This window comes from Agelaius tricolor, unplaced genomic scaffold, assembly GCF_023055355.1.
Source record: "Agelaius tricolor isolate 1412-34295 unplaced genomic scaffold, bAgeTri1.0.p SCAF_10, whole genome shotgun sequence".
In the NCBI taxonomy this organism is placed as follows: domain Eukaryota; kingdom Metazoa; phylum Chordata; class Aves; order Passeriformes; family Icteridae; genus Agelaius; species Agelaius tricolor.
Genome location: NW_027269270.1, coordinates 28,979,383 through 29,004,559, shown reverse-complemented (window position 1 = coordinate 29,004,559; position 25,177 = coordinate 28,979,383). Strand labels below are relative to the sequence as shown.

General features: G+C 45.1%; 1 protein-coding gene across 6 annotated transcripts in view; it reads left to right on the top strand.

Annotated features, from left to right (window-relative positions):
• The window catches only part of NCKAP5 (NCK associated protein 5), a 390,172-nt gene that overhangs the window by 352,160 nt on the left and 12,835 nt on the right, over window positions 1–25,177 (top strand). For 5 of the 6 annotated variants that reach the window (XM_071435389.1, XM_071435391.1, XM_071435386.1 and 2 more), the window contains exons 17-19: window positions 342–478; window positions 1,790–1,919; window positions 4,456–4,643. In XM_071435389.1, the coding sequence (XP_071291490.1) occupies window positions 342–478; window positions 1,790–1,919; window positions 4,456–4,643 (455 nt within the window). Of the gene's footprint in view, window positions 1–341; window positions 479–1,789; window positions 1,920–4,455; window positions 4,644–25,177 lie in introns of those variants that run through there. The other variant, XR_011680422.1, reaches the window with a different exon arrangement.

The window sequence follows — 25,177 nt, the reverse complement described above, 5'->3', positions numbered from 1 at the left end:
CTCTAAGAACATGAAATAGCAGAGGAGATCCTACAATGCCTGGAAGTAGTTACTGAATGTTGTTTTGTTGTTGAAAGGGTATATGTTTTCTTCCTAAGGAAGGGATTTAAATTCATGGCTTCGTCTTCTTTTTTAACTGGAAAAGGATTTGGACGAAATTCTGCTACTTTAGTTAGAACTATTCCAGTAAGTTAGTAAGTTCTTCCTTAGAGTAGTAAAACATTATTGGACATAATGAAAGTATCACAATTTGCCCCCAGCTTTTACTGAATTATAATTGACACACTATCACGAAGATGCTGATGAGACCTAGAATTTAAATAATGTCTCCCTTAATTCAGGAATAATTAACCTTGCAAAGCAAAGTGAACAAGAAGCAAGTTCTGTGACCTCTGCCTCATTAGACCACGCCGAAGAGACTGTAGAAAATAGAGAAGTTCTTCCAGAGTGTACCCCCAAGAAAACTACCAAACCAAAGGTATAAAATAAGTAGTGGCATCTCTTAAATGAGATGGGTACTGTGGCAAATGTTGAGTATCAGTGTTTTAATGGCCAGTGTTTTGATATGGTGTGAAGAGTAACTAACAGTCTAACAGCTGCAATTACTTCCTTACCCTTCATTCACTCTCTCATTATTTATCAGTAATAATAATAATAATACAGCACCTAAAGGTTCTTTGTCTTCCTGGTTATAAACATGTTTTAATTAAAATCCTCTCAGGCACTTTTAGAAAAGGAAATTGAGAGTTTTTACCCCATTCTTCTCTTCTAGAGAGTTGATCTTGTTTGTTGCTTTTCATGAGATTGGGATATTTTTTTCCTCAGGACTAGATTTCCTTGTCTGTAAGGCTGTATTGTATGAGAGTTTGAGGGGTGCTATGGAAGTATTGTGAACAGGAAAATACTCTTGAGTATGTTCCCAACACTCTTACAGGTTTCTGTGGGGTTTTGGGACTACAGCTGACTTGCAATCTCTAATGCTGGGCATTCCTGGCTGCATGCAGGTATCCTCAGCTCTGCTTCCCTCTCCACAAGTGGGTGATTCCTATCAAAAAATGTCCTTCTGCATCAGTTAAAAACTGGAGCACGGATGGAAAGATGGGGAAATCATTATCCCTCTTAGAGAAACAGAATTCAACCCTCACTAGAGCCAGCAGAGTAGGGGCAGGGGGTGGTGTTTGTAGATGCCATCACCCCAACACTATCAGGCCTGGAGGGTTTATTGTACTGAGCTGCTGCTCCTGCATGCTTTGAGCCTTCAGGCCTTCCATGATTAGAAGCTGTCCAGAGCTGTCAGTGTTCCTCTTTATTCCCAGAAGAAAATCAATAATGCTGCTTCCTGGAAAGAGCTGGCAAAGGAATCACCTGGGAACCAAGGGAGAGTTGCTTGCAGCAAACTATTTGTGGTGTGATAATTTTGCATGTTACAACTAGACTGTATTAAACATACTTGAGAACTACTAAAATTAAACTTGCTGAATAAAATTACCCAAAAATGCTGGTGGAATCGAAAAAAATGTTACATTGGGGGGAAAAAAACATTAAAATGTGGATTGTTTCTGCCAGACTGTCTCAGGGGATGTAGCAGGACAAGAATGGATTATTTCCCCCACATCAGACTGATGAGTACTTACTTGAAGGAGTTAGGCTGGTAATGCAGACTTTCCCAGTTGAACTACCTGTTTATACTGCATGATGAATATAAAATCTGCTGCTCTCAGTATTATCTTCAGCATTATTTTGATCTATTTGCATTTTCTGACTTGCTGCCATACCGTTCTTTGTGTAGGACCCAGCACTAAGGGTGTGCACGTACTCAGCGAGCAGCACTGACAGTGAGCCAGAGCCAGAGTACAAATCCAGTTATTTCAGAGCTGCAGAGGAAACTCTTGTGGAGTTAACAAAGAGCAACAGACAAGGTAATTGAAAATTGGTACATAAAGATGTATGTCCCTCATCTCCACACTGACTCAGCAGCAGACAGTGTCCTTCATTGAACTTTCTGTCTAGGTTTCACTTTCTAACCCCAAATCTTTCTTCAGTCTAAAATTCCATTAACTTTTTATTACCTTTTTCTTTTTATTATGTGTAAATTCTTTTTCCCCCTCTTCCACAGTTTTTGCTAGTGCGGGCTTAACTTGTAGGTTTTTATACATAAACCTCTGCGGTGCAAATAAAAATAATTACATTATTACAAAATTGAAAGGTGACTATAAATATAGTTTTCTTTTTTTTTTTCTTTTTTTTACTATACAGCCAGTTGAAATAATGCAGTGATGAAGGCCACAGTTTCCCAACCTCTGTGTCAAGGTGATGTTGGTTATGGTGCCACAGTGAACTCTCTCTCATTTTCCTCTCTGTATATATTGCAGCTTTCAAGTAAGAAAGCTTTTAGTGAGAATTGATGGCAATTCGGAATTTACTGAATTCCAGTAGATAAAAATACATTAAGTGAACTTCTTGAGATAATAGTTTTCTATGTGTTTAATAACCTGGGAAATTGCTGCCTTGTCTCCATCACCAGCCTGCTGTGCTCAGAGCCACTTTCCAGTGCAGATGTGTGCCCTGGGGAGGGGAGGGCAGCTCTGTCCTTGTCCTTGCAGCCCAGGGATCCCTGCAGCTGGGGAATTCTGGCCAGAGCCTGGGAGCTGATGCCCTGGGCAGCCCCAGGGCTGGCCTGGCAGAGATCAGCACCTGCAACACCATCACCAGGTGATGATGGCACAGAGAGCAGCACAGCTGGCTGCATGCTGGGCTCTTCAGTGTCTCCAACATTTGGCATTTTCAGAGCTATTCCAGTGCTTGTGATTCCATGGGAGCAAGCAGAATAGGAAGCTAGGACCATTTATTTACATTAGTGCTGCAGCTTTGTGGGTTTAATCTGTAGAAAATATTGCAAGTCATTTTGGTCAGCCCATAAACACTTCTTTTTACAAAGCATATTTTAATGCAATAAATGTGGTTTTTTTAAAGAAGTAAATAAGCTTTTTCCTTTCCTGCATTCATCACAATTTGCAGAAAAAAACCCCTATTTTTATCATGTGTTAGCAGTTGCTTTAAATGGCAGCAGATTCCAAGTTTAATGATATCTAAGCATGACTTGGGGTGACCATCTTACATTGAGATTCATTAATTTTGTGTAAATGCCTCCCTTTTGAGCCAGTAAGAGAATAAATACATAATTGTGATTGAGGCAAATAGAAGATTATGACACATTATTGCAAAAGTATTTCTGCTGTGCTCATTCCTTATAGGCAGGGTTTCTGTTCTGTGCTCTCTAAATGCTGTTCTCACATGGAATTAACAACCATACTTTATCCCATTCTGTGTTCAGAGGTCTCAGTGTCTTTATGCACTTTTGATATAACCTCAAAACATCCACATGAGGCTGGGGCAGGGGCTCCAGCAGATCCACAGAGAATATTTCTATATGAATAGATAATTGCATTTATTAGCTAAATCCCCAAACTCACCGGTTGCACAATTATAATGTTGGAATGATTTTCATTTTCCATTTATGAGCAGGGAACAGAAAGACTGAGTGCCCAATGCAAAGGCTATTAAAAGTCAATGATAAGACTTTTGTTGATTTAATGGGCTTAGCATGAGATTCCCAGTGCATTGCCCAATGTTACAGAGAAGGTCAGTAGAGTAACAGGGAATATGCCAAATATTCCAGATCCTTCTCTTCCAACCATGAAAGTGTCTTGATTTCAATATTATAAATTTGTTCTACCCTGATGTGATTCTGTTAGAGGCATTGGAGGCAGACCTTCTCCTAAGGCTGTAGGTTATAAGGCAGAGTTGAAGTTTGTGCAACAAGAATTGTGAGGAAAGAATTTAATGTTCACATAAACATCTGTCTCCTGTGTGCTTTCATGAAGCTGCAGAAAATTCCCCTGGTTTTATTTTGTTCTTCTGAATGAGTTTTCAGCCTTGGACTTCAGAAACCAGGGCTTTATTCCTAATGTTGTTGTGCTACAGCAGACTCTGGAACAAGCACCACTTTCTTACCTCACTTGTGTATTTTTTATGCTGTTGTATTCATTAACTAAAAATGTAGTGAAAAGGAAAAAACTCCCAAGTACATCCAAACTGAAGGGTATGCTAAAGGAACTTAGCACATCTGCCATGTAAGTCTATTAAAAGAGAAGAACAAAACCTTGCTGCAAATAATTAAGTGGGAAGATCCCCCAAATTAACCACCTTGTCTATAATTTGAAAAGAAAGGAAATTAATCCTGTCTGTCTCATACTATCTCCTCCAGCTCAAACATTAAGTGTGAACAGTCTCCTGTATATGCATTGGAGAATTAGAAGGTAGTATTTTTAATGTTTCTATTGCATTGAATTTCATGTACCTTAAAAACCAATTTAAATACATTTTAAATTTGTAGAATTACATTAAAATCTATGTAGACTGTCATAATGATATTATTTGTTACATCTCTTGCAGCCGTGCAGGAAAAACAAAGTCAAAGAAGGTCGTTTTTGGGGAACCCAATGTCAATTTTGGATTTATACCAACACAGTCTCTATGGCCACTTTGGAGAGGATGGACCTGAACAATTAGCACATTACAGTTTAATTGAGCAGCTGAGTGGAGCTTCCAGTAAAGACAGCAAGACCAAGGAGAGCCCAAATGTGAGTTACTGTAATTTTTATATTATTTCTCATTTTGCTCATTACTATTTTTACTTCCCTTTTGGTTTTTTCCCCAGTGTGTTGATTGATTACTAAAACCAGGCAGACTTGGAAAGAATGTGACCTGCAGAAGAGTAAAGATCTGAATATTTTTAGAACAGAATGTTACATTTGAATGCTCACCTGTCACAGAATTAGACTTACAAAATTGACAAGTAGAGACAGGCTAGTGCTTGTACTCCACCATTAGTGAGGAGTTGAAATTTAAAGCTAGCAAGTAAACACAGGGTTTATCTTTTAAGGCTGCTCCTCCACATATAATTAGACAGCTTATATAGAACAACATGGATTAAATTACTTAAAACTCTGGAGAAGTATTCCTGAAAATTCAAATGAAATAATGCTATGGAAATCACCTATATTCTGGTTTCTCCTGAGATCTTTGTGTCAGATTTGATGGTTTTAAACATTATTTTGATGAAGACCAGTCCTGATCTGATTAGTTGACCTTAGTGCTAAACAGAAACAAATTTGTTTTCTCCTCTTACTTCATGTGAATCCACTCCCTTTTCTGTGTCTGTAAGTACTGAACTGGCATCACACAGTCTCAGCAACCCTGAAGAGGAATTTCCAACCTGTTGTTTTCCTCCTCTGTTCTCATGCTTTCTCCTCTCATCATCTCACTCCCTTCCCTCTCTCCTTTGATCTAACAAGCCAATTTCTTTGAAAGTGGAGATGCCCAGTCATGATCCAGTGCAATCATTTTGCTTCCATGTTCAGTCTGTTTCCCCAGCTCTTCTTTTCAGGCACAAGCTCTTTTATTTCTGTGTGTAGCACTCAGCACATTTTGGAAGTGTTACACTATAAACAAAGGTGGTAGCAGAAAGTAAGGAATGAGCTGCTGGTTTGAAATTTACTGGTGTAGTGCATAAATGAAAAAGAATTTTTATCTCTTCCCAGACCCCAGTTTTCAGTTTCAGGAAATGACTGTGCCTTGCAATGTCAGAGGTGATTAACCAAAGTTAGAGTCTTGGAGCTTTCAGGAATCTGGGCCAAATCTGCAGAAGGAATATGAAGAACAAAATGGCAGTAGCCTTATTTATTCCAACCCTGTTGGCATCAAAGTCCTGCTTAACTGAATATTAAATTGACTACAAACTTCAAAAGAAAAATCCTGAAATGTATGTGCCTCATTTCCCAATCAACCCAATTCCATTTGTACCCAGAATATGATTCCATTTTAATATATGTGGGTCATATTAGAGAGAACAATTTTAAATAATCTGACTTCATAGTTGGGAAGAAAAAGAAAAGAAAAAAGGGCAGCAGAAGGGTGTTAAGAAGGATACGTGCAGGAAAATAATTTGAGCATCCACTTAATTCCTCATCTTGAACATCCAGAAATTCAGAGCTTAATTATGTGTAGGAGATGAATTATATATGCATGCATATATATATATATATAGATATAGATATGTGTGTATATGAAAAAATACATAAAAATCAGTTCTGCCTTCTGAAGGCCAAGGTCTTTTGCTATTAACAGAGCAATTAGATTTGGTTCCAGTATAGAAAAGTGACTCAGAGTTGCATCTACTTTTAATTAATTCTTTTCATGCATTTCTTGTATATGATGTCTCTGCAATGTGCCCAATCAGCCTCAAAACCTAAAGAAAGCCATTGAACAGGCCTTAGGATCCTGTAAAACTCCATCCTTTAACCAAAAGGCATCAGCTGTAGCTCAGCCAGCACCAGCATTTTTCATGCATCGTGTTGGGGAGCTCTTGAGTTTGCTTTTTAAGGATCTGATATAGCTCTCCAAACAGCATTGCCTCTCCCTGAACAGCAGAAGCTCAATAAAGCACTAGAGATTTGCCTATTAGTATTAAACTTTTCAGAATGACAAATGAGGGGAAGTAACCATGAAAAGCAGGTTGCCCTGAACTCCCTGTTTGAAACAGCACTGCAGATTTCACAGCTGTAGTTTGTCCAACAGGAGAAGATCTACAGTCTGTTTAAATCAGAGCTGTGTGATCTGCAACATTACCCACAAAAAGAGGGGGACAGCAGAGACAAAGGCACTTATGGCCCACAAATTAAAAAATCTAGGTGTATAAATTTTGGGGGGGAAATAATGCAGCTTTCATGCATAGTATTTGGTATTTTGAAACAGGAAGTTGTACAGGCTTGGAATTTAATTCCCAAGTGGCATTTGTCAAGCCTTGGGAAAAACCAAACAAAAGATGTGTGTCAAGAATGCCTGATGATGGGCAAAATGAGTTTACAGTGCTTGTCTGAAGAGCAAGCTGACTGTGCTGAGCCAGTCTCTGAGCCCATTCAATGGGGCTGTACAGCTCCAGGATGGCAGAGGTGCAGGCTGGGGGCTCTAATGAGGCAGCCAGGAATCTCTCTTAGCCCAGACTTGGCATTTGATTTGTCTCCTTCCCAACCAGTGCATCCTCCAGCATTGCCTCCAGAGTTTATACACAGCAAATTTCATCAGCAAAAAAAGTACTGTACAGGAGCTTCAGAGGAGAAACAGCTGCTGGGCCATTACTGTGATAAAGGGACACTGCAGGGACAGTTTAAGGAATCAAAAAGTGCTTTTAGACATTGAAAGGAAAAATACTTACTGTTACTGTCTTAAACAGCATCCTGGTTAAATTCTCTTGGCATTAAGACTAATTTTATGTTACTTTTATCTTGACCTGAAAAACATATTCTGAAATTATGTCATCCTTTGGCACACTGCAGAATTTTGGATGAGAAAAGCAAATCACAATTTCAAAGAAAGGAATAAAATGCATTGAATCATCAGCAGAAAACTTTCACTTAAATTAACAAGCATGCTGTATTTTCCTCATGTAGGATTTTCCAAACAACAAACATTCATTTTAAATATCTCAAAGGAATTCTTTCTATTTGAACAGTAACTTCTCTGGTTGAACACAATGTATGCAGCACCTGATCTGAAGTCCACTGCAGGCAGCCCATGGGAGACACCCTGTCAGTGAAACTTCACTGAGCCCTGCATTAAACAGCTGCTCCTACTCCTTGCACCCTGGGAGTGCCCTGAGCACTTTGCCAACATCATGACCATGCTTATGCAGTGAAAAAATTATTTCACATTTCATCAGTTAATTTACTGTTTAGACTTTGTAGCTCAAGTGACTTTTTTCTTCCAAGAATTCAGAAAACAAGATGAATTTCCCTTCCCCAGGCCCATTGTTTATTAACATATTTTATAATCAAACAGGAACCATTTGGAGGAGTAACTGAGTTGGTCAAAGATTTTATTACTTAATCATCCTTATGGTCCCAAAAAACCATGGAAAATATGTTTACTTCTCTGTCCTTAACCAACCATCACATGCTTTTACTCTGTAATACAGCCCTTCTTGCTCTCTCTTGTCCCTGTTTCTCAATTTATGTCACCATCAAGGCTTGCTTGGGATTTCAAGCACAACTTGAGAACTTTAAAGAAAAGATCCCTTATGGAAGGAATGGGTACCCATCAGAAGTTTCTAATTCCTCTTGTTTTCCCCAAGTTGTGATAAGATGCATAAGAAATCTGACATTTCTGGCACAGTTACCTTGTTAATTGCACGGGCCCTTGAACTGGGGGACTCATTTAACAAAAGAGTTTTCTCTGTGCAGTCTGAGTTATGGCCACATCCACCACACAGGGTTTGGGTGTGTGGAACAGATGATTCATGAATGAGATCAAATCCCTGTGCCTGGAAATTCAAGTAGACATTAGAGACAGCTGGCAAATACAGGCCAAGGAAAAATTAGAGATGTTGCTGCTGTTTAGGCTGCACTTACAAATAGGGCTGACCTGGCAGCATTCCCAGATAAACTCAAGGATTTTACAGCTGAGTGAGCTGATTGGGAGCTAATGCTGTATGATTGACCTGTTGTGCTCACATCCTCCTATTAGCAGAGAGAATACCACTGAAGGACTGGAAACAAGAAAAGTCTGGTAATTGCACAACACTTGCCATCCTCCAGGATCTCTGAGCATTAAGCTGATAGCAGAGAGGGTGTTCAGGCCTTGCTGACTTACAGCATCACTTAGAGCAGCCCTGACACCTCTGCAGGCTGCACTAAACAAGAGTGAGGGGGAAATAAAGAAAGGCCTGAGCTGCTTCTCCTTGTGCCTCATCTCCTACAGAGATCAGTAAGACTTGAGATGGGTGTGAGCTGACAGCACTCTGGGTACTGTTCACCTCTTTGGGCAGATCTTGGAGAATGTGCCAGAAAAGTTTGTGTGCCTGATTTGGGTTCTTTGAGCCCCTTTCTGAAGGTGCTTTGCTCGCTCTGAGAGAGAGAAGCTCTTTGGAGCAGTGGCCGGTGAAAAGTGAAACGCCCAGGCTAGATAAGTGTCCAGCCAACCTCCAGCCAGTCAGGCACTTCCCCAACCCGGAGTCAGGGCCTTGTGCCTAAGGCGATGTCAAGCCTTGCGGACGTGTGGCCGCAGTAAAGAGCTCCGAAGTCGCAGGATGAAATGAAGAGGCGACCCTCAGTTTCTTCGGGGGGGTGGTTTTATTGGTAGGGAAACGTGCAGGTTCGGTGGAAGAAGCTGAGAGCCCCGAGGCAGGGAAAAAGCCTCGGTTTTACAGAGGGTGGGAGGGGTGAAAGATAGCAAATCAGAGAGGGATACATTAAGGATTGGCATGATCGGGGAACCCATCAAACACAGTTGCGGGAGGGACCCTGGCCCCTAACCCAATCACTCGACACCCTGGCCCGAACTCTCTAGAAAAAGAGGCAGGGGTGTCGAGTGACAGGCAGGCTGCCAGGGGTGGGGAACAAGAAAGATACATTTGGTAACCAAGACAACTGGGGAGGGGTTTGGGGATTGACACAAACTGGTAACAGGACAGGACTTTCTGAGAGAACAATGGAGGGAAAACTGAACAAGCATAAAACACACCACAACATCTCCCCCTTTTTCGTTTAAAAATAAAAGAACTGTAAGGGCAAACACTGTTCAAAATGAAGTTTCAGCCTGCTCCGCGTCGCTAGAAACCGAGCTGGAGTCTTCAGGATCGGAGTTTTCTGATGAAGCGGTGTCAACTCTTTCTCCTTCTTCTTCTGAGACTTCCGCTCGGCTGACGTCTGGGACATTGATGGTCCTGGATATAAGTCTCTTTACGAGTCCCCAGACTACGGAGCAGGCGATCAAAACAATAAGTAAAACTAAAAGGGTGGAAAGTATAGTTTTCAGGATGGACTCAGCCCAGCTTGACAGACCCCATCCTTGAAAGAGGTCCCCCAGCCAGTCTGATGTCTGTTGTTTTATTTGGTGGACAAGGCTTTGCATTTTATCTATGGCCACCCTTGCGTCTTCAGCCCGAGATGACAAATTAAGGCAGCAGAGGCCCTCAAACTCCTCGCAGCGGTGGTGATGCAGTAAAAGCAGGAAGTCAATTGCCGCGCGATTTTGGAGGGTCGCCTTCCTTGTAATTTCCTCGTCTGTGAGGAGGTCTGATAGCGTCGCTGACGTTAAATTGGCTTGCTTAGCTACCCAACACTCCAGGTGGGCCAATTCACCTAGAGACTTGGCCACAGACACCCAGGGCAAAAGCAGGGTGAGGGCTACAGTTTTTGGTTTCGACCAATGTTCAATTTGGGAGTCACAATCCGGGTCGAGATCTTTGAGATCTCTTTTGGAGCGGGCCGAATTCGGTTGTGCTCTTTTCATTTTCCAATCGCGAATTTGGGTAATGTTGGGTGTAAGCAGCGACAGCCGCCCAAAAGTGCAGATACCTCCGGCTAGACGAGCGGGGATGCCAGCCCAAGCTCGGTCTCCGCAAATGAAAAAGATACCTCGGGGCAGGGACAGCGGTTGGCTACCCAGGGTGGAAGCAAGTGGCATCTCGATGGTCATTCGACACCACTGGGCAGCTTTGTACTCGGGCCTTGATGGTTTGATCCACGAGTACCTGCTGTCCCAAGGGTTAGGGGCGAACTGAAACCAAATACAGAGGGAAGCATTGGCTGAGCCGAGCAAATCAAGCTCTGGAGGTTCAGAGCTCAAAGGGACCAGCCCCTTGACTCCTTCTCCCCAGGCATTTTGTGCATTGATTTTTAGAGGAGGGGTCTTGGATAAGAGGGAGGTGAGGGAAGTATTGAAAGGGGAGGGAAACTCATTAAGGGAGAGAGGGATCCCCACAAGGCATGACGACATCGGGTCCTCTGCTGAGCCCATATCTAAACATATGTGTTCTTGGCCAAGGGCACTCGCGAGGGTGCGCCAAACGTTGGCCTTGGGCTGGGGGACGATCCATGGGCCCACTGATGGCATCAGGGTCCAGATGAGGACGGCTGTCAAGCGGGCTAAGATGTAGACACGTTCCATTGGGGGAAAACTAAAAACAAACAAGAGACAGACATAAGGAATGACTCTGAATCAGGTCCTGCCCGGGGCAGGGAGAGGGTTAAACTGGGAGTGGCTCCATCCCTGGGAGCTTCCGCCGCCGCCGCCAACATGCCTCCGTGACCTGTTCTACGTTTTCTGCTCTCAGAGTCTTCCCAGGGCGGAAGGGCTTGACCCACTTAGCGGGGATCCATCTCGGACCTGAGGGGGTGGACACGCAAGCGTATCCCCTTCCCCAAGTCACTAGATCGAAAGGCCCCTCCGTTTTCCAGGTCTCCGGATCCTTAATCAGGACAGGAGGCCTGACCCTGGCCTGCAGCTGCTCATGTCTCCCGAAATGTCGCACGATAGGCGGATTGAGATTTTCGAAAGAACAGTTTAGGAAGTTAATGGTAAAAAGCGCCTTCGCGAGACGGATATGGGGGGACTCCACCTTCACAGCCACTCGCTGTTGTTCTAAAACTCTCTTTAGGCTCTGGTGGGTCCTTTCTACCACGGCTTGGCCTGTCGGGGAATAGGGGATGCCGGTCTTATGCTCTATTCCCCATTGTTGCAGGAAGCTTCGCAGCTCCCTGGATTTATACGCCGGGCCATTGTCTGTTTTCAGGACCTTGGGGATGCCCAGGACAGCAAACGCTTGAACTAGGTGTTTTTCACAATCTGCTGCCTTTTCCCCTGTGTGGGCAGAGGCATAGACTGCGCCGGAGAAGGTATCCACTGAGACATGTACGAATTGCAGACGGCCAAAGGCAGGGATGTGGGTAACATCCATCTGCCACACCTCGCAACTAGATAGACCTCTGGGGTTAGCTCCCAAGGGTATTGTTGGGAGCTGGTGGGACTGGCATTGAGGACATGTAGCCACGATCGCCTTGGCCTGTTCGCGTGTAAGATGGAATTGTCGAACAAGGCCAGGGGCGTTCTGATGAAATTGCTGGTGGCTGATCTTGGCCTGACTGAACAGATCAGGGAGTGGGGCAGCTTGAACAGGAGCGGCAAGGGCGTCAGCACGCCTATTGCCTTCCGCAATAAATCCAGGCAAATCGGTATGTGACCTGACATGCATCACATAAAAGGGTTGCTCTCGGTGGGAGACTAAGTTCACAAGCTTAGAGAGCAAGTTAAACAAAGGGATGTTTGATACCTCCTGTAAAATTGCATTTTCGGCTCTGGAAACTACACCCGCGACATAGGCTGAATCAGTGACCAAATTGAATGGTTCAGAGAACCTCTCAAAGGCTCTGACGACTGCGTCCAACTCAGCAACTTGAGGTGAACCTTCCACCTCTGTGACATCTGCCTCCCACCGCTGAGTCTGAGGATCCTTCCAAGTCATCACTGACTTGTGGGATGCTCCAGACGCGTCTGTAAAAACTGTCAAAGCCTTCAGAGGAGTTCTACTCTGAACTGATTTTAGAGACAATGTGAATTCCTGATTGAATAATTTGTGGGCCGGCCGATCTACTGCGATTTGGCCGGTGTAGCTGTCCAAAGCCAGTTGAAGCATCTCATTTGTTTCCAGAAGGTTATCAATCATCTTTCTTTTTAGATGGCCTGAATCAAATTTTAAAGGAATGTGGATGCAGTCAAAGTCACAACCTGCCAACTCTCTGATCCGTGATCTAGCCTTTCTAATCAATTCTGCCACCAGCTCGGCTGGCTGCGTCATCCTTTTGGACCTGTGATGGCTGAGGAACACCCACTCTATGATTAAGAGGGGATCCCCCGAGCCCCGGTCCTTGCCCTTGATGGAATCGTCCCACTGGAAAATCACCCCATGGAGGTGTGGCAGCTTACCTAGAACAATGAATTTAAATGGCAGGCCCGGGTGATATCTGTGGGCCTGCCTGGCCGAGATGGAGTTTTGGATCTTCTCCAGCGCTGTCTGGGCCTCTGGGGTAAGGGACCTTGGAGAACTAAGCTCTTCTCCCCCTTTCAATAAATTGAAAAGGGGGGCTAGGTCTTCTGTTGGAATGCCTAGCCAAGGCCTTACCCAATTCAAGGACCCACACAGCTGGTGGACATCTGCCAGGTTTTTGATGTTAGTTTTAATAGCCAATTTTTGCGGAACAATGGTCCGCTTTGTTATTTCCAGGCCCAGGTACTTCCAGGGTGGCATCTGTTGAATCTTATCTTGCTGGAGCTCGAACCCTGCAACAACCAATGCATCGATTGTTAGGTCAAGCGCGTGGGTAAGTAGGTCGTTGGTCGGAGCGCACACTAGGATGTCATCCATATAATGGTAAATGATGGTGTCTTTGGTGGCTGCACGTACTGGGGACAGCAAGGAGGCGACGTACCATTGGCAGATCATCGGGCTGGCCTTCAGGCCTTGCGGAAGAACTCGCCAATGATAGCGCTTGCTTGGGGCTTCACGGTTGATGGCAGGAACCGTGAAGGCGAAACGCGGAGCATCGTCCGGGTGTAAGGGAATTTGGAAAAAGCAATCTTTTATGTCAATTACGACCAAATTCCAATTTTGGGGGAGCATCGTTGGGGACGGCATCCCTGGTTGGAGAGGCCCCATATCTTCAATGATGTTGTTAATTTGGCGGAGGTCGTGAAGGAGCCGCCACTTATCTTTGTTGGGCTTTTTGATAACGAACACTGGGGAGTTCCACTCTGACATGGTCTCCACCAGGTTGCCCTTGAGTAGCTGCTCCTTAACGAGCTCATTGAGCGCCGCTAATTTTTGCTTGTTGAGCGGCCACTGCACTACCTGTACTGGTTTATCAGATTTCCAATTCAGTTTCCAGGTAGGGCGCTCATCAGTGACCGCTGCCCGAAAAACCTGGGGAGCTGCTGGGAGGTCAATTCGGGCTCCCCACTGGGCTAAGAGGTCTCTCCCCCACAGGGGTTCCGTGTAATCTAATACGAATGGGCGCACTGAAGCCAATTGCCCATCCGGCCCCGTAATTTGTACAACGCTCTTTGATTGACGTGCCAATTGTAAACCCCCGACACCTCGGACGTGGCCAGGCGCGTTTTGCAATTCCCAATGTGACGGCCATTCCCGGGAAGGAATGATCGTTACATCTGCTCCTGTGTCCAACAAGCCTTTAAGAGGCTTGCCCTCTCCCCCTTTTGAGATATGACAGGTGACATGAGGCCTTTCCCGCCCCAGGACCTGGGCCCAAGCTACTGTTGGATTTTGGAGTTCAGCCGGAGGAAACCCCAGGGCCCAAGTTATTTCGGGAACAGGGATCGCTTGCGCGATCACCTGTCCCTTGGGCAGGAAAGTGGGGGGTTGGACACAGTGCAGCCCCACGGCGAACAGTCCCGGGTCAGATGGCAGAAGACCTGGAATTATGTTCACCTCTAAAGGTGTGTGCTTAGTGTCTCCGACAACGACGTACTTACACCTTATCCGCCCCCAGTTTCCTGGGCATTCCGGGCTGACTGACACGAGTTGAAAATCGGAGTTCTTAAGATGTAGTGGCTCCGTCAGCTGCAGCCGGAAGGGTCTGAAAGCAGAAAAGGTAGTTAGCACGGGTCTAGGTTGGAGACATGCAACATGTGACAAGTCCGGTGAGAATATGTCTTGTTTGGCAGGCGGCGGTCCCTGAGATCTCCCCTCCCTGCGTGGTGTTAGTTGTCCCGCCCTATTTTTATCATGGCGCAGGGGGGAACTGCGCTCAGATGTTAGTTTTTTGTCTGGGTTTTCCCCAGGAGTCCCTGCCCCCTTTTGAATTCATAAAATTCCCGCCGCAGCGGGCAGTCGGGCATCCAATGCCCGAGCTTTCCGCACAGATGGCAGGGTGATTTGGCGGCGGAAGGACCGGGAGCAGGCGAGCGGCAGGTGGCTTCAGAGAAGGTGTTTTCAGGCGCCTCTTCTGCGGCGCTGACTCGGGGTGGCAGCTGTTTTCTCTTCTCTCCCTCCCTAGATGGCATGATTAGGACTTTCCGGGTGCAGACTTCGAGCATATCGTGCAGCGAGGGGGGTGGGTGCATCGGGAGGCTGAGGATGGCATCCCTACACGCAGAGTTTGCATTCGTGGATGCTACTTCCTTCAGGATATGTTCCCGGGCAACTTCGTCCGCCACTTGCTGCTCGACAGCTTTTCGAAGACGCTCGACAAAATCGAGGAAAGATTCCTCGGCGCCCTGAAAGATTCTGGAAAAAGAAAGGAGAGGAGCCGCCCCCGGCAGCGCCAGGAACGCCTTCTCGGCTGCCCGCGCTGACTCCCGGAGTGCTTCCTGGGGGATGGCACTCGCCTGCGAGTGCCCATCTGCCCAGTTGCCGGTCCCAAGGAGTTGATCGATGGCCAGGACATTGCCCGTTAGGTCCAGCCCCGTGTGGGGCCGTTCCCACAGGCTCGGGAGGGCCTCCGTCACTCTCCTCTTCCAGGCTGCCTCCCACATAGCCCGCTCGGTGGGATTGAGCAGACACGTGAAGAGGCGCCGGATGTCAGAGGGGGTGACATCGGCTTCGGTAAGTGTTGCCTGCAACACTCCCCGAAAGTATTCGCTGTCCCGGCCGTAATCTTTCTGTGCCTTGCACAGCTCCTTAATTTGTGAATGGTGTAAGGGGACCCACTGGCGACGCACCCCACCATCTCCCTCTGGATGGTAAACAACCGGGGCTGCGGATGGTATCGCAGCAGACCCCGGTTCCCGGTTCCCAACTGCTGCCCCCCCACCGGAACCCAAAGCGCGGGAGCCGGCAGGGAGAGCGTGGGAACCGGGAGAGGAGGAAGTAGGGGCGTGGCTGGGAACTTGAGCAGGGCAATCCGATATCGAGGGACCCTCCCAGGAGGCGGAGACAAGGGGTGGAACCTTTTGACTGGCAGGGGGTGGAGAGATGGGAGGTGGTATGGGAGGGACCGAGGGAGGAGCTATGGGCGGGGATGTGGGAGGAGAAAGGGGAGGGACTACTGAAGAGGAGGTTTCTGGAAAGGAGGAGGGACCAGGAGGGGGGAAGGACGAGGGGGTAGAACATTGGGAGTGGCCGACTGGCAGGAAGGGGTTGGAGCTTGGGAAAAAGGGATTCTGGGGAGAAGAAGAGGGCTTTCCCGCCATTTCAGCCATGTGGTTGCCTCCATCTTGGGCCCCATAGGAGCCATTTTGGGGAATTGGAGGCGACTGGGAGCAAACTGGGGACTTAGAAATTAGGGTTTTGGATTTTGGGGTTTTAGAAACTGAGGACCTGGGGACGGGAACAGGGGAGGTAGGGGAAGACGAGGAGCCCCTAAGAGACTGGCCAGGACTCTTAGGGCGGGGGGGCCGAGGATTTTGAAGGGGGCTAGGGGACGAATGGTCACCCTGCGCGGGGCTGGAGCGCGCTGCACCCTTCAGAATCCCGGTTTTACGTTTATGGGGACGGGAAGAAGGGTTAGGGGTAGAGGGAGAAGTAGAAGAACTGGGGCACGAACTAAAACTGACCGAAGGTTTTTCTGAGTTTCCTCCTGCTTTCAGGGTAGATCGAATTTGTGAAATCCAAAAAGCTAACGGAGAAAGCGAGGTGTCTCGTGATCTAATCAAGTTTGATAACTTGGCATTTGCCCTCTGCCAAAAGGCAGGATCTTTAATTAGATCGGGGGAGACTTCGGGAAACTCAGAAAAAAGCCATCGGATTAATTTTTTAACTTCCTTTTTATCAACGGAACAACCCCCCCCAACTAGGATACCCACAACTTGGTAAAACAGCCCCTTCTGAGCTGCCGAGAGCGAAAACTTTGCACCCATCGCTCGATGTTATAAGTGGCAGCTGCGGAAAAGCCCCCCCCGTTCCAGTAAACGCGAAAGAAAAAAAATAAGGGTGCCCACCCCCGGCTCCTGTCTAGAGAAAAAGAAGGGTGGTGACGAAACACCAATAGAGGGGAAGGCGACAGGGAGAGTAGCAGAATACTCACGAAGTCCGGAGGCGACAAACGAAAAGCTGGAACGAGGGGTTTCCTGCGACAGGACGACTCCCAGGTGCAAGGAGCTGCCGTCCAGGGTCCCTGGGGAGCGCTACCTCGCGCACAAGGTCTGCTCGACCACAGGTAGTTCCGCGACCGCTGGGATTCTCGAAATCCCGTCCGTGGGGTCCACGAATCCGAGAAAAGGGGGGGCCCCACGTTGGGCGCCAAAACTGGAGCAGTGGCCGGTGAAAAGTGAAACGCCCAGGCTAGATAAGTGTCCAGCCAACCTCCAGCCAGTCAGGCACTTCCCCAACCCGGAGTCAGGGCTTTGTGCCTAAGGCGATGTCAAGCCTTGCGGACGTGTGGCCGCAGTAAAGAGCTCCGAAGTCGCAGGATGAAATGAAGAGGCGACCCTCAGTTTCTTCGGGGGGGTGGTTTTATTGGTAGGGAAACGTGCAGGTTCGGTGGAAGAAGCTGAGAGCCCCGAGGCAGGGAAAAAGCCTCGGTTTTACAGAGGGTGGGAGGGGTGAAAGATAGCAAATCAGAGAGGGATACATTAAGGATTGGCATGATCGGGGAACCCATCAAACACAGTTGCGGGAGGGACCCTGGCCCCTAACCCAATCACTCGACACCCTGGCCCGAACTCTCTAGAAAAAGAGGCAGGGGTGTCGAGTGACAGGCAGGCTGCCAGGGGTGGGGAACAAGAAAGATACATTTGGTAACCAAGACAACTGGGGAGGGGTTTGGGGATTGACACAAACTGGTAACAGGACAGGACTTTCTGAGAGAACAATGGAGGGAAAACTGAACAAGCATAAAACACACCACAACAGCTCTTCAGCTCTTGAATTAAGTCTCTTTTAAAAAGGGCTCTCCATGTTTAGGTATCTGAAGTAATTCTGAGGAGACCATGTACACTCTGCTTTCACAGAGAATTAATTTTTTTCACATTATCAGATGTGCTTAGGGAGGGATTCTGCTTATCACATGTGGAAAAGCCTAAGATAATGATTTTGGTCCAATTAGCACTTGGGAAGAGCTGTATCCTAAGACTAAACTGGAAAGGAGGTATTGCCCTGGGGAACTACTTTCTTCCTTTCCCTGACCAGCAGCTGCCTTATCCTGAATACCAGACTTTCAACCCAAAGTTTAAAATATGAACATTGCCCCAAACTTTCCTCGGTGGGAAACTTAATAAAAGTCAGCTATTATAGTTATCATCTGTATTTGAGAGTGAAACCACATCTCAGGGCACACTCTGGTGAGCATTAAATAACTTCTTTCCTTTTACCTTCATATAACATGAATACCTGCAGCTGGGGCAGCCCTGGGTGATATTTTGCTGGGCCAGCAGGATCTGTTTTGCTGTCTGGAAATTGGTGACAGCAACACCTCTGTCATGTTACAGCCAGAAGAAAACAGCAAATGCTCCTGAGGACCTTGGTCTTGGCTTGTTTTGTACAATGTGTGGGTTACTGCAAATATAGAGTTTGAAGCAGCTCTTACAAATTATTATACCAGAAAGTAATGGAAGGTAGAAGAGGTCCCTTGTCAGTGAAAGAAATAATTCTAATGGGTTGGATCAAATAGAGAAACTAGGTGATAGTATGTTTCTGAGTACTAATTGCATAATTCAGTTTACTTCATGTCAAGCACAGAAACCTCACCTCCTCTTTGCTATTTTTCTTGTCAGGCTTAAGAGAGAGGAAGATGATGAGGTGGGGAGGGAATCAGCTTCATTTGCTTTCCTAGCCCTGATGAACCTGGGATATTAAGGAAGAAACTGCCATTGTACAATCTGTAGATGGGAAAGAAGTCTGCAGCCTCATTTATCCATCTGTGGTGTTTTAAGATCTTTGCTTTTCTTTCAAGTAAGGAATGAATACATCAGATCATTGCATATGTTCAGAGAGGTGATCTAGTACTGTAAACATTTGGTGGCATCAATATTCAGCACCACCATGTGATCCCTGAGTGTGGCCTCGTGGGGACCTTTGAGCTGCACATTTCCCAATTTTGTCAAAATTGCCTCAATAGGATTTTGCCACTGACAGGCTTGGGGCTGCAAGATTTCCTTTCTGTGTAATCAGAGGGGTTTGATTCTCAGATGAGTGATGCAATACTTGTGCCATCAAAGCAGGGACTGTCTGAGTAATTGCCTGAGTTGATGTAAAACCCATTGTCAGGGGAATTATGTAGGAGTATTTGACAACCTAAGTGACAAAAACCACAGGAGCATGGTCTGATAAGAAAGCAGATTTGACCATACCACCCGTGGGAATAATGCAGAATTAAACATATTTTTTCTAAGCTAAAGTCTGATTTGCTCATGTTAAATTAGAAATAGGCTAAGACATCTGCAGGCATCAACAAATCACTTGTATCTGCATGTTTTTCCCCCTCCACAGGACAAGTTCACATTCTAAGATCTGCTTCCAAGCCTTATATTCCCAATGAGGTCTTTATTGTTTCTAATACCTTGCCATCAAGGTTGGCCCCAAAAAATAAAGTGAAGAGACAGCAAAACAAGCAATTTGAAGCCTGGCTAGGCAGTCTTCTGGGACCAAAGCCTCACTTGACACACATCACTTAAGAGAAATGTTGTGTGGTGTGGAAGAACATCCTTGCAGCCAGCCTGAGGAACTGGCTTGGCAACAGTAAAAAGCTGCAGTTATGGGAGACTCATTTCTCTCCCTGTGCCTTCTAGGTGAAACTGCTGAGGTTTCTTATGCTGCTGAGAGTTTTAGTAAAAAATTATGCAATGGAGAGTGGTTCAGCAAGAAGGTTGATAGCATTCTCCATAACTTCCTTAAGTTTTTAAAAGGCTTTGGCAAGAGAAAACATTTGGAATGCAGTGTCCACAGGAGAAAATAACTTTTTAATGGTATGCAAGGGACATTTTTAGGGAAAAGATAACCCTAAAAAAAAAAAAAAAAAAAACTGGAAGCTGCTGAAGCAGTTCTGCTTCGAGCATTAATGACCTCAGTAGTTTTAGTACTGTGCCACCAAAGCCCATTCTGACTAGCCCTCCAGCTGGTACAAAGGCTATTTTGTGTTTGGGTAGTGTATTTATGGGCATGGGTAGGTGGTGACATTTTAACTCAAATATCTTTTAGCACATAGTTTTAAGAGTATTTGGGTATCAGTGAGGGACAGAAAGTCTTTGGCATAGGAGAGCAGGCTGTGTGGCATTTAAAACACATGGTGTGCAAGGCTAGCAGGAGAATGGGTTGGATGTGAGAGAAGATGAGAGAAGATGTGGAGAAGTGGGAACAGAAAATCCAAGGGCTTCAGGCATTGCTGGGCAGGTAGGTGCAGTTGCAGTGCCACTGGCACAGTGTCACCAATGCTGAGCTCCCCAGTCACTCACAGCACCCAGTGATCTGTGTCTGTGTGGCTTCTCAGCTGCCAGGTGGAGATGTCTGGGCTTGTGATTTAAAGTCAAGATGTCCTGTGGCCACAGCTGGAGCCTTGTGCTCACTGAACCCCTTTGGCCCTGTAAAGAGGGGAGAACTTTGCCCTTTCTGGGTGGAAAAGCTTGATCACTGGAGCAGAAACCTCATATCCCACCATCTCAGCAAGTAATTTCAAATTACAGAGAGAAGCTTGTCTTTTCAGCACGTGGGAGCTGCATAACCACCTTACCCACTGGCCCAGATGTCACAGAAAACCCTGTAGCTCATTTGCCAGAGCCCCTGAGTGTTGGCCCAAAGCTGCTCAAGTGCAAGTGCCCAGAGCAGCACAGAGCAGCTGTGCAGAGCTGTGCAGAGCAGCACAGAGCAGCTGTGCAGAGCTGTGCAGAGCAGCACAGAGCAGCTGTGCAGAGCTGTGCATTTGCAGGGAGTGTGCCCTGGCACAGCTCTGGTGGCCTGGCTACCCCAGGTCATTTCTCAGCAGGGCTGAGTAGCTGCATGAGCAGGGTGTGGATAAGACCCCAACACATTCGGTCCCTGCCCACACCCCTGCCCACTGCAGAGACATCCCCAGCACTCACTGGAGTGCCTTTATAGTCCATTTGCCTTTATAACTGGAGATTACATCTGGATTTCATAGGCACAGGGGCTCTTAGGTGGAAAGCAGGAAGATCCTTTAGTCTAATAAGAACCAAAAGTACATACAGAATAAAAGGATAATTTGCTGGTGATTTCCCCGAGTGGAAAATGTTCTGGGCTGTTTTTCAGAGGTTTGACAGATGGAGCTGATGTGATTTGCAGCATGGCCCAAAGTGCACTCATGTTTCTGCCATTTGTAACCAGGCATTCTTCAGTCCCCCATCTCTGGAAATAAAGCTGCAAGTTTCATTTCTCTCACTGTGGAATAGGAATATTATAATAACACTGTGGGCCAAAATAGAATTCAGGAGTCACTAAAAGCAACAAATTATAAATATTAGTAAGCATGTGAGATAGTGTAATTGTTGTAATGATATTAGTAATAAAAGAAAAAGCTGAAAAATAGATTGTATACAATAAACATTGGATTGACTCAATCAAGATAAGAGCAGTAAGGCACAGAGGTGTGTTCAGTGAGCTGTTTGTTTTCTGAAGCTGGAAAATATTTTGACTCCAAGAGGACCATGTGATTAGCAGAGTTAAATGAGATGAATAAGGCTGTAATATTTTTGTGAATTGTTTTTCCAGCTGAAGCTTGCCTTGCCCATCTATAACAGTGATGTTTTGCATAAAGCACTCAAACATCACACAGAGAAGGGTGGGAAATGACTGATCTTATATGTGAGAGTTCTGTACCAAGGAGAGTACATGAGGAATAAGTTACACAGATGATGGTAGCAGGAACTGTGGCAATATACTGAGAATATGTTGGCAAATTATTTCTATTTTTAAGAGGATGCTTTTTCTTTCCATATGCACATGACAATAATATCCTAATCAACGTGGTATTTTATGTCAAATATTGACAAAAAACATATTGAAATAATTTTTTGGTGTTTATTTTTGTTTGTTCCACTAGCTGTTTTCCTTTCCCAAAAGTGATTTGCCTTTTATTGAAATGAGAAGTTATACTAGATTTTGTGCACTATGACCCATGGACTCCCAAAACCTTAAGGAAAATATTGGTATATATTTATTGCAAGTTCAAACTTTCTACTTTATAGCAGGTCCCAAAGTGTAATATTTTCTCTCTTTCTATATTTTAGGCCCCAATACATGAATTTCAGGCTTTTGCAGCATTCATATTAATTTAATGAAAAGTAATGTTTGTATTTGATAGGAGAAAAAACCATGGTATTGAGCAGATTTAGTAGCAAAAAGTGACAGAGGGAACATTGGGAAATTCACAAGATGTAGTTACATAATTCAAATGTCTAATTATCCTTCACAAAGGCTAAAAGTGATGCAAGTTTCCATAGCACATGTCAGAGCCCTGGCAGCCTGAGCTGCTCATCAGTCCCTTGGTGACTGAGACACAACCTGGTGGCTCTGCTCCCATTAGTGCCACCTTCCCTCAATCTCTCCATCCTTTGCCTCCTCATTAATAGAGGTCACTAAAAATTTTACCTACTGTAAAAAATTGTAGCCTGAAGAACTTCTCTTAGCTACTCCAGTGTTAATCTCAGCAAGTCAAACCCCGAGCGATTTTTATGTAAAAATTGCCAGTCAAACACTTTAAAGTGATTTTTCTGACATCCTATTTCATATGCACATATCCTATGGGTTACTGAATGCTCTGTAAAGCAAACTGTAAAACAAGGTCTCAGATGGGTTTGGGAGGATGAAGAGTAAAGCAGAAGTGGGTGGAAAAGAAGAAATTAAATATGAATAGGGTGTGTTGCTGTGGATTATAAAATTAAAATATTTAATAGGCAGTAATAGTCTATGATATTTCTTCTAACAAAAAAAAAAGTTACCAGATTGGGAAACTTAACACATATAATAAGACAAAAAGCAGATTTGAAATGTAAAAGATTTCCAGACAATGCCTGAAACTGAGGAGCAGAAGTAGCAGAGCAGACAGCACATGCTTGCTGGTTGCTCTTGCAAGAATTAGTTTTCTCTGCATAGACTAAGAGAAGACTTTTTTATGTCCTCTAATCAGTAAAAATAAAGGTCAGGGTTTCTTCAAGCTTCTCTTCTTAATGGCTGTGCCTACATGGATATTTAGACCCTTAGCTGCCCAGTTTTCAAAGGTGCTACAAATCTGTAGCTTTTGCTGATGTCTCTGACCAATTTATGTTATTGGATCCTGTGAAAATCATGGCATTTATAGAGGTGCTTGAAAATTGGTTTTGATATTCTCCCTCTAACTGGCAGAATTTTGGTGTGTAACATCCTGCTGCTGTGGGCAATGACATGGAACATCAGCAGACATTTCTCCCAAGTTAAAAGGAAGGCCAAATACTGTGCATTTCTAATCTGGTCCTACTGTGCTCCCATTAAGATCATATCATAATGAAATTCTTCATCTTTTTAAATCCATTTTTTTATTGCATTTTCCATAACATTAGCGTATGGGCAGCTGGAAAAAGCTAAAACTTTCATTTGTATCATTTTACAGAATATTTTTACTATCACTATTATAGAAACATCATCCTATCTTTTAATGTTTCCTCCAACCACTATGGCAAGGCAGGGTACAGAGAGCTCAACATTTCTACTACAGCATTTCTACAAATAAAATCCATGGTGAAGACATGGAAGCTGTGTTATGACATCATTAGTAGCATGGTGTTGAAAACAGAGGCAGCAGAGCAAGCCAAGGACAGCAGCCACCATTTAGAAGCTGTGGGATGTGAGGGCTGGAGCCTTCCTGACTGACTGCTGAAGACTAAATTGTCTTTGGAGCTTCTGTTTGTTTGTGGCAGTTTCATCACTTGTCCTGGTGGCACGAGAAGATGAAGTCTCTGGATGGGCAGGGAATTTAGGTATGAAGACATTTATCTTTTTGTCTTGTTCTACAAGGCAAATCCTGCTGGGTTTCTCCTCCCATTCCACAAAAGCTGCCTGGCTGCCCAATTCGTGTGCTTGGGAAGAGGAAAGGGGGCTAAGGCTGATGTCACCCACAGGCGTCACACGCTCTGCTTTTAGCTCAGCGCTGTCCTTCTGTTCCTGTGAAAGTGTTGGGGAGCCCACTCTCTCTCCTCCACAGCCAAAAACTTCCATACAAAGCAGGGACTGGGATTTCAGCTATCTCGTGCCATTCCTGGCACAGATATCTGTGGGAAGCAGAACTTTTGCCTCCATATCCTGTTTCTCTGGTTGGCACGGAGTCCGGATGTCAGAGGATAGAAAAATCCAGATTTATGAATGCAGCATGATGTGGATAATTACCATTCATATTTACTCAGGGGCAGAAACCACCCAGAGTCCACAGGCCCCAGGGCACAGAGCATGAAGTCAAAGATCTCCATAGGTTCCATAGGCTCTGGACAGCACAAAACCCTGGGGGTTTACCCAGGGCACTCCAATAGGAGTGAAATCATCAACAACTCCAATTAATACATCATAGCCTGCCTTGCCATGCAAATTCTAGTTCTGGTGGCACTAGAATTTGCTAAGCCAATTCTGTGAGACAGTTGGGAGTTTAACAAACGTATTTCAAATTGTATTTTGGAGAAATCTCAAGCATGGGGGGAACTGGTCATGTTCTGTTCATTGCAGCAGATGGCATCCCATTTGGTGTTTGTTAGCTTTGTTTGCAGCTCAATATTTTGTTTCTAGGGGAACTCAGTAAGTTAAATAATTTATTTCTCTAATGCATCAAGATTCTGATCCAAACTCTACTAAAGTCAGTGCAAAACATTTGATTAACTACCATGTTCAGTAGATTAAATGCCAGGTTCTGTATGTTGAAGAGTATTTCAGATGCTCCCTAGTGAGAACCTCTGTGAGGCCTCTGCCTTTTCACAGAGAAATTTCTGCCTGCAAATAAAAAAATACTCAAATACATTCAAAAAGCTTAACAGACATGAGTGCAGGACTGTGGAGATAGGGATGATGTTCTGGCTGAATGTCCAAATTGCTAAGCCTCTCTTGCTATTAAATTCCCCATTTTTTAAATAAAGAATATAAATAATACCTTCCAGCTGCATTTGGAATTTAATCTAGCACTGTTAGCAGGCTGCTTTGAGAGCTTTGAAGGCCCCATAGCAGCACTAAGCAAATAATCATTATCACTTAATATTCTCATTAAGCATTCTTGCTCAAGATGGGATCTTGCATTACAAGGGCTAACCATAAACACATTGCTCCTCTGATGAGGAATTTTCTGGATGTCAGAAGCAAATTCACACCCTGATCCTGCAAAGAGTTTTGCATGGGCAGAACTCTACCACCTTCAGCAGTCCC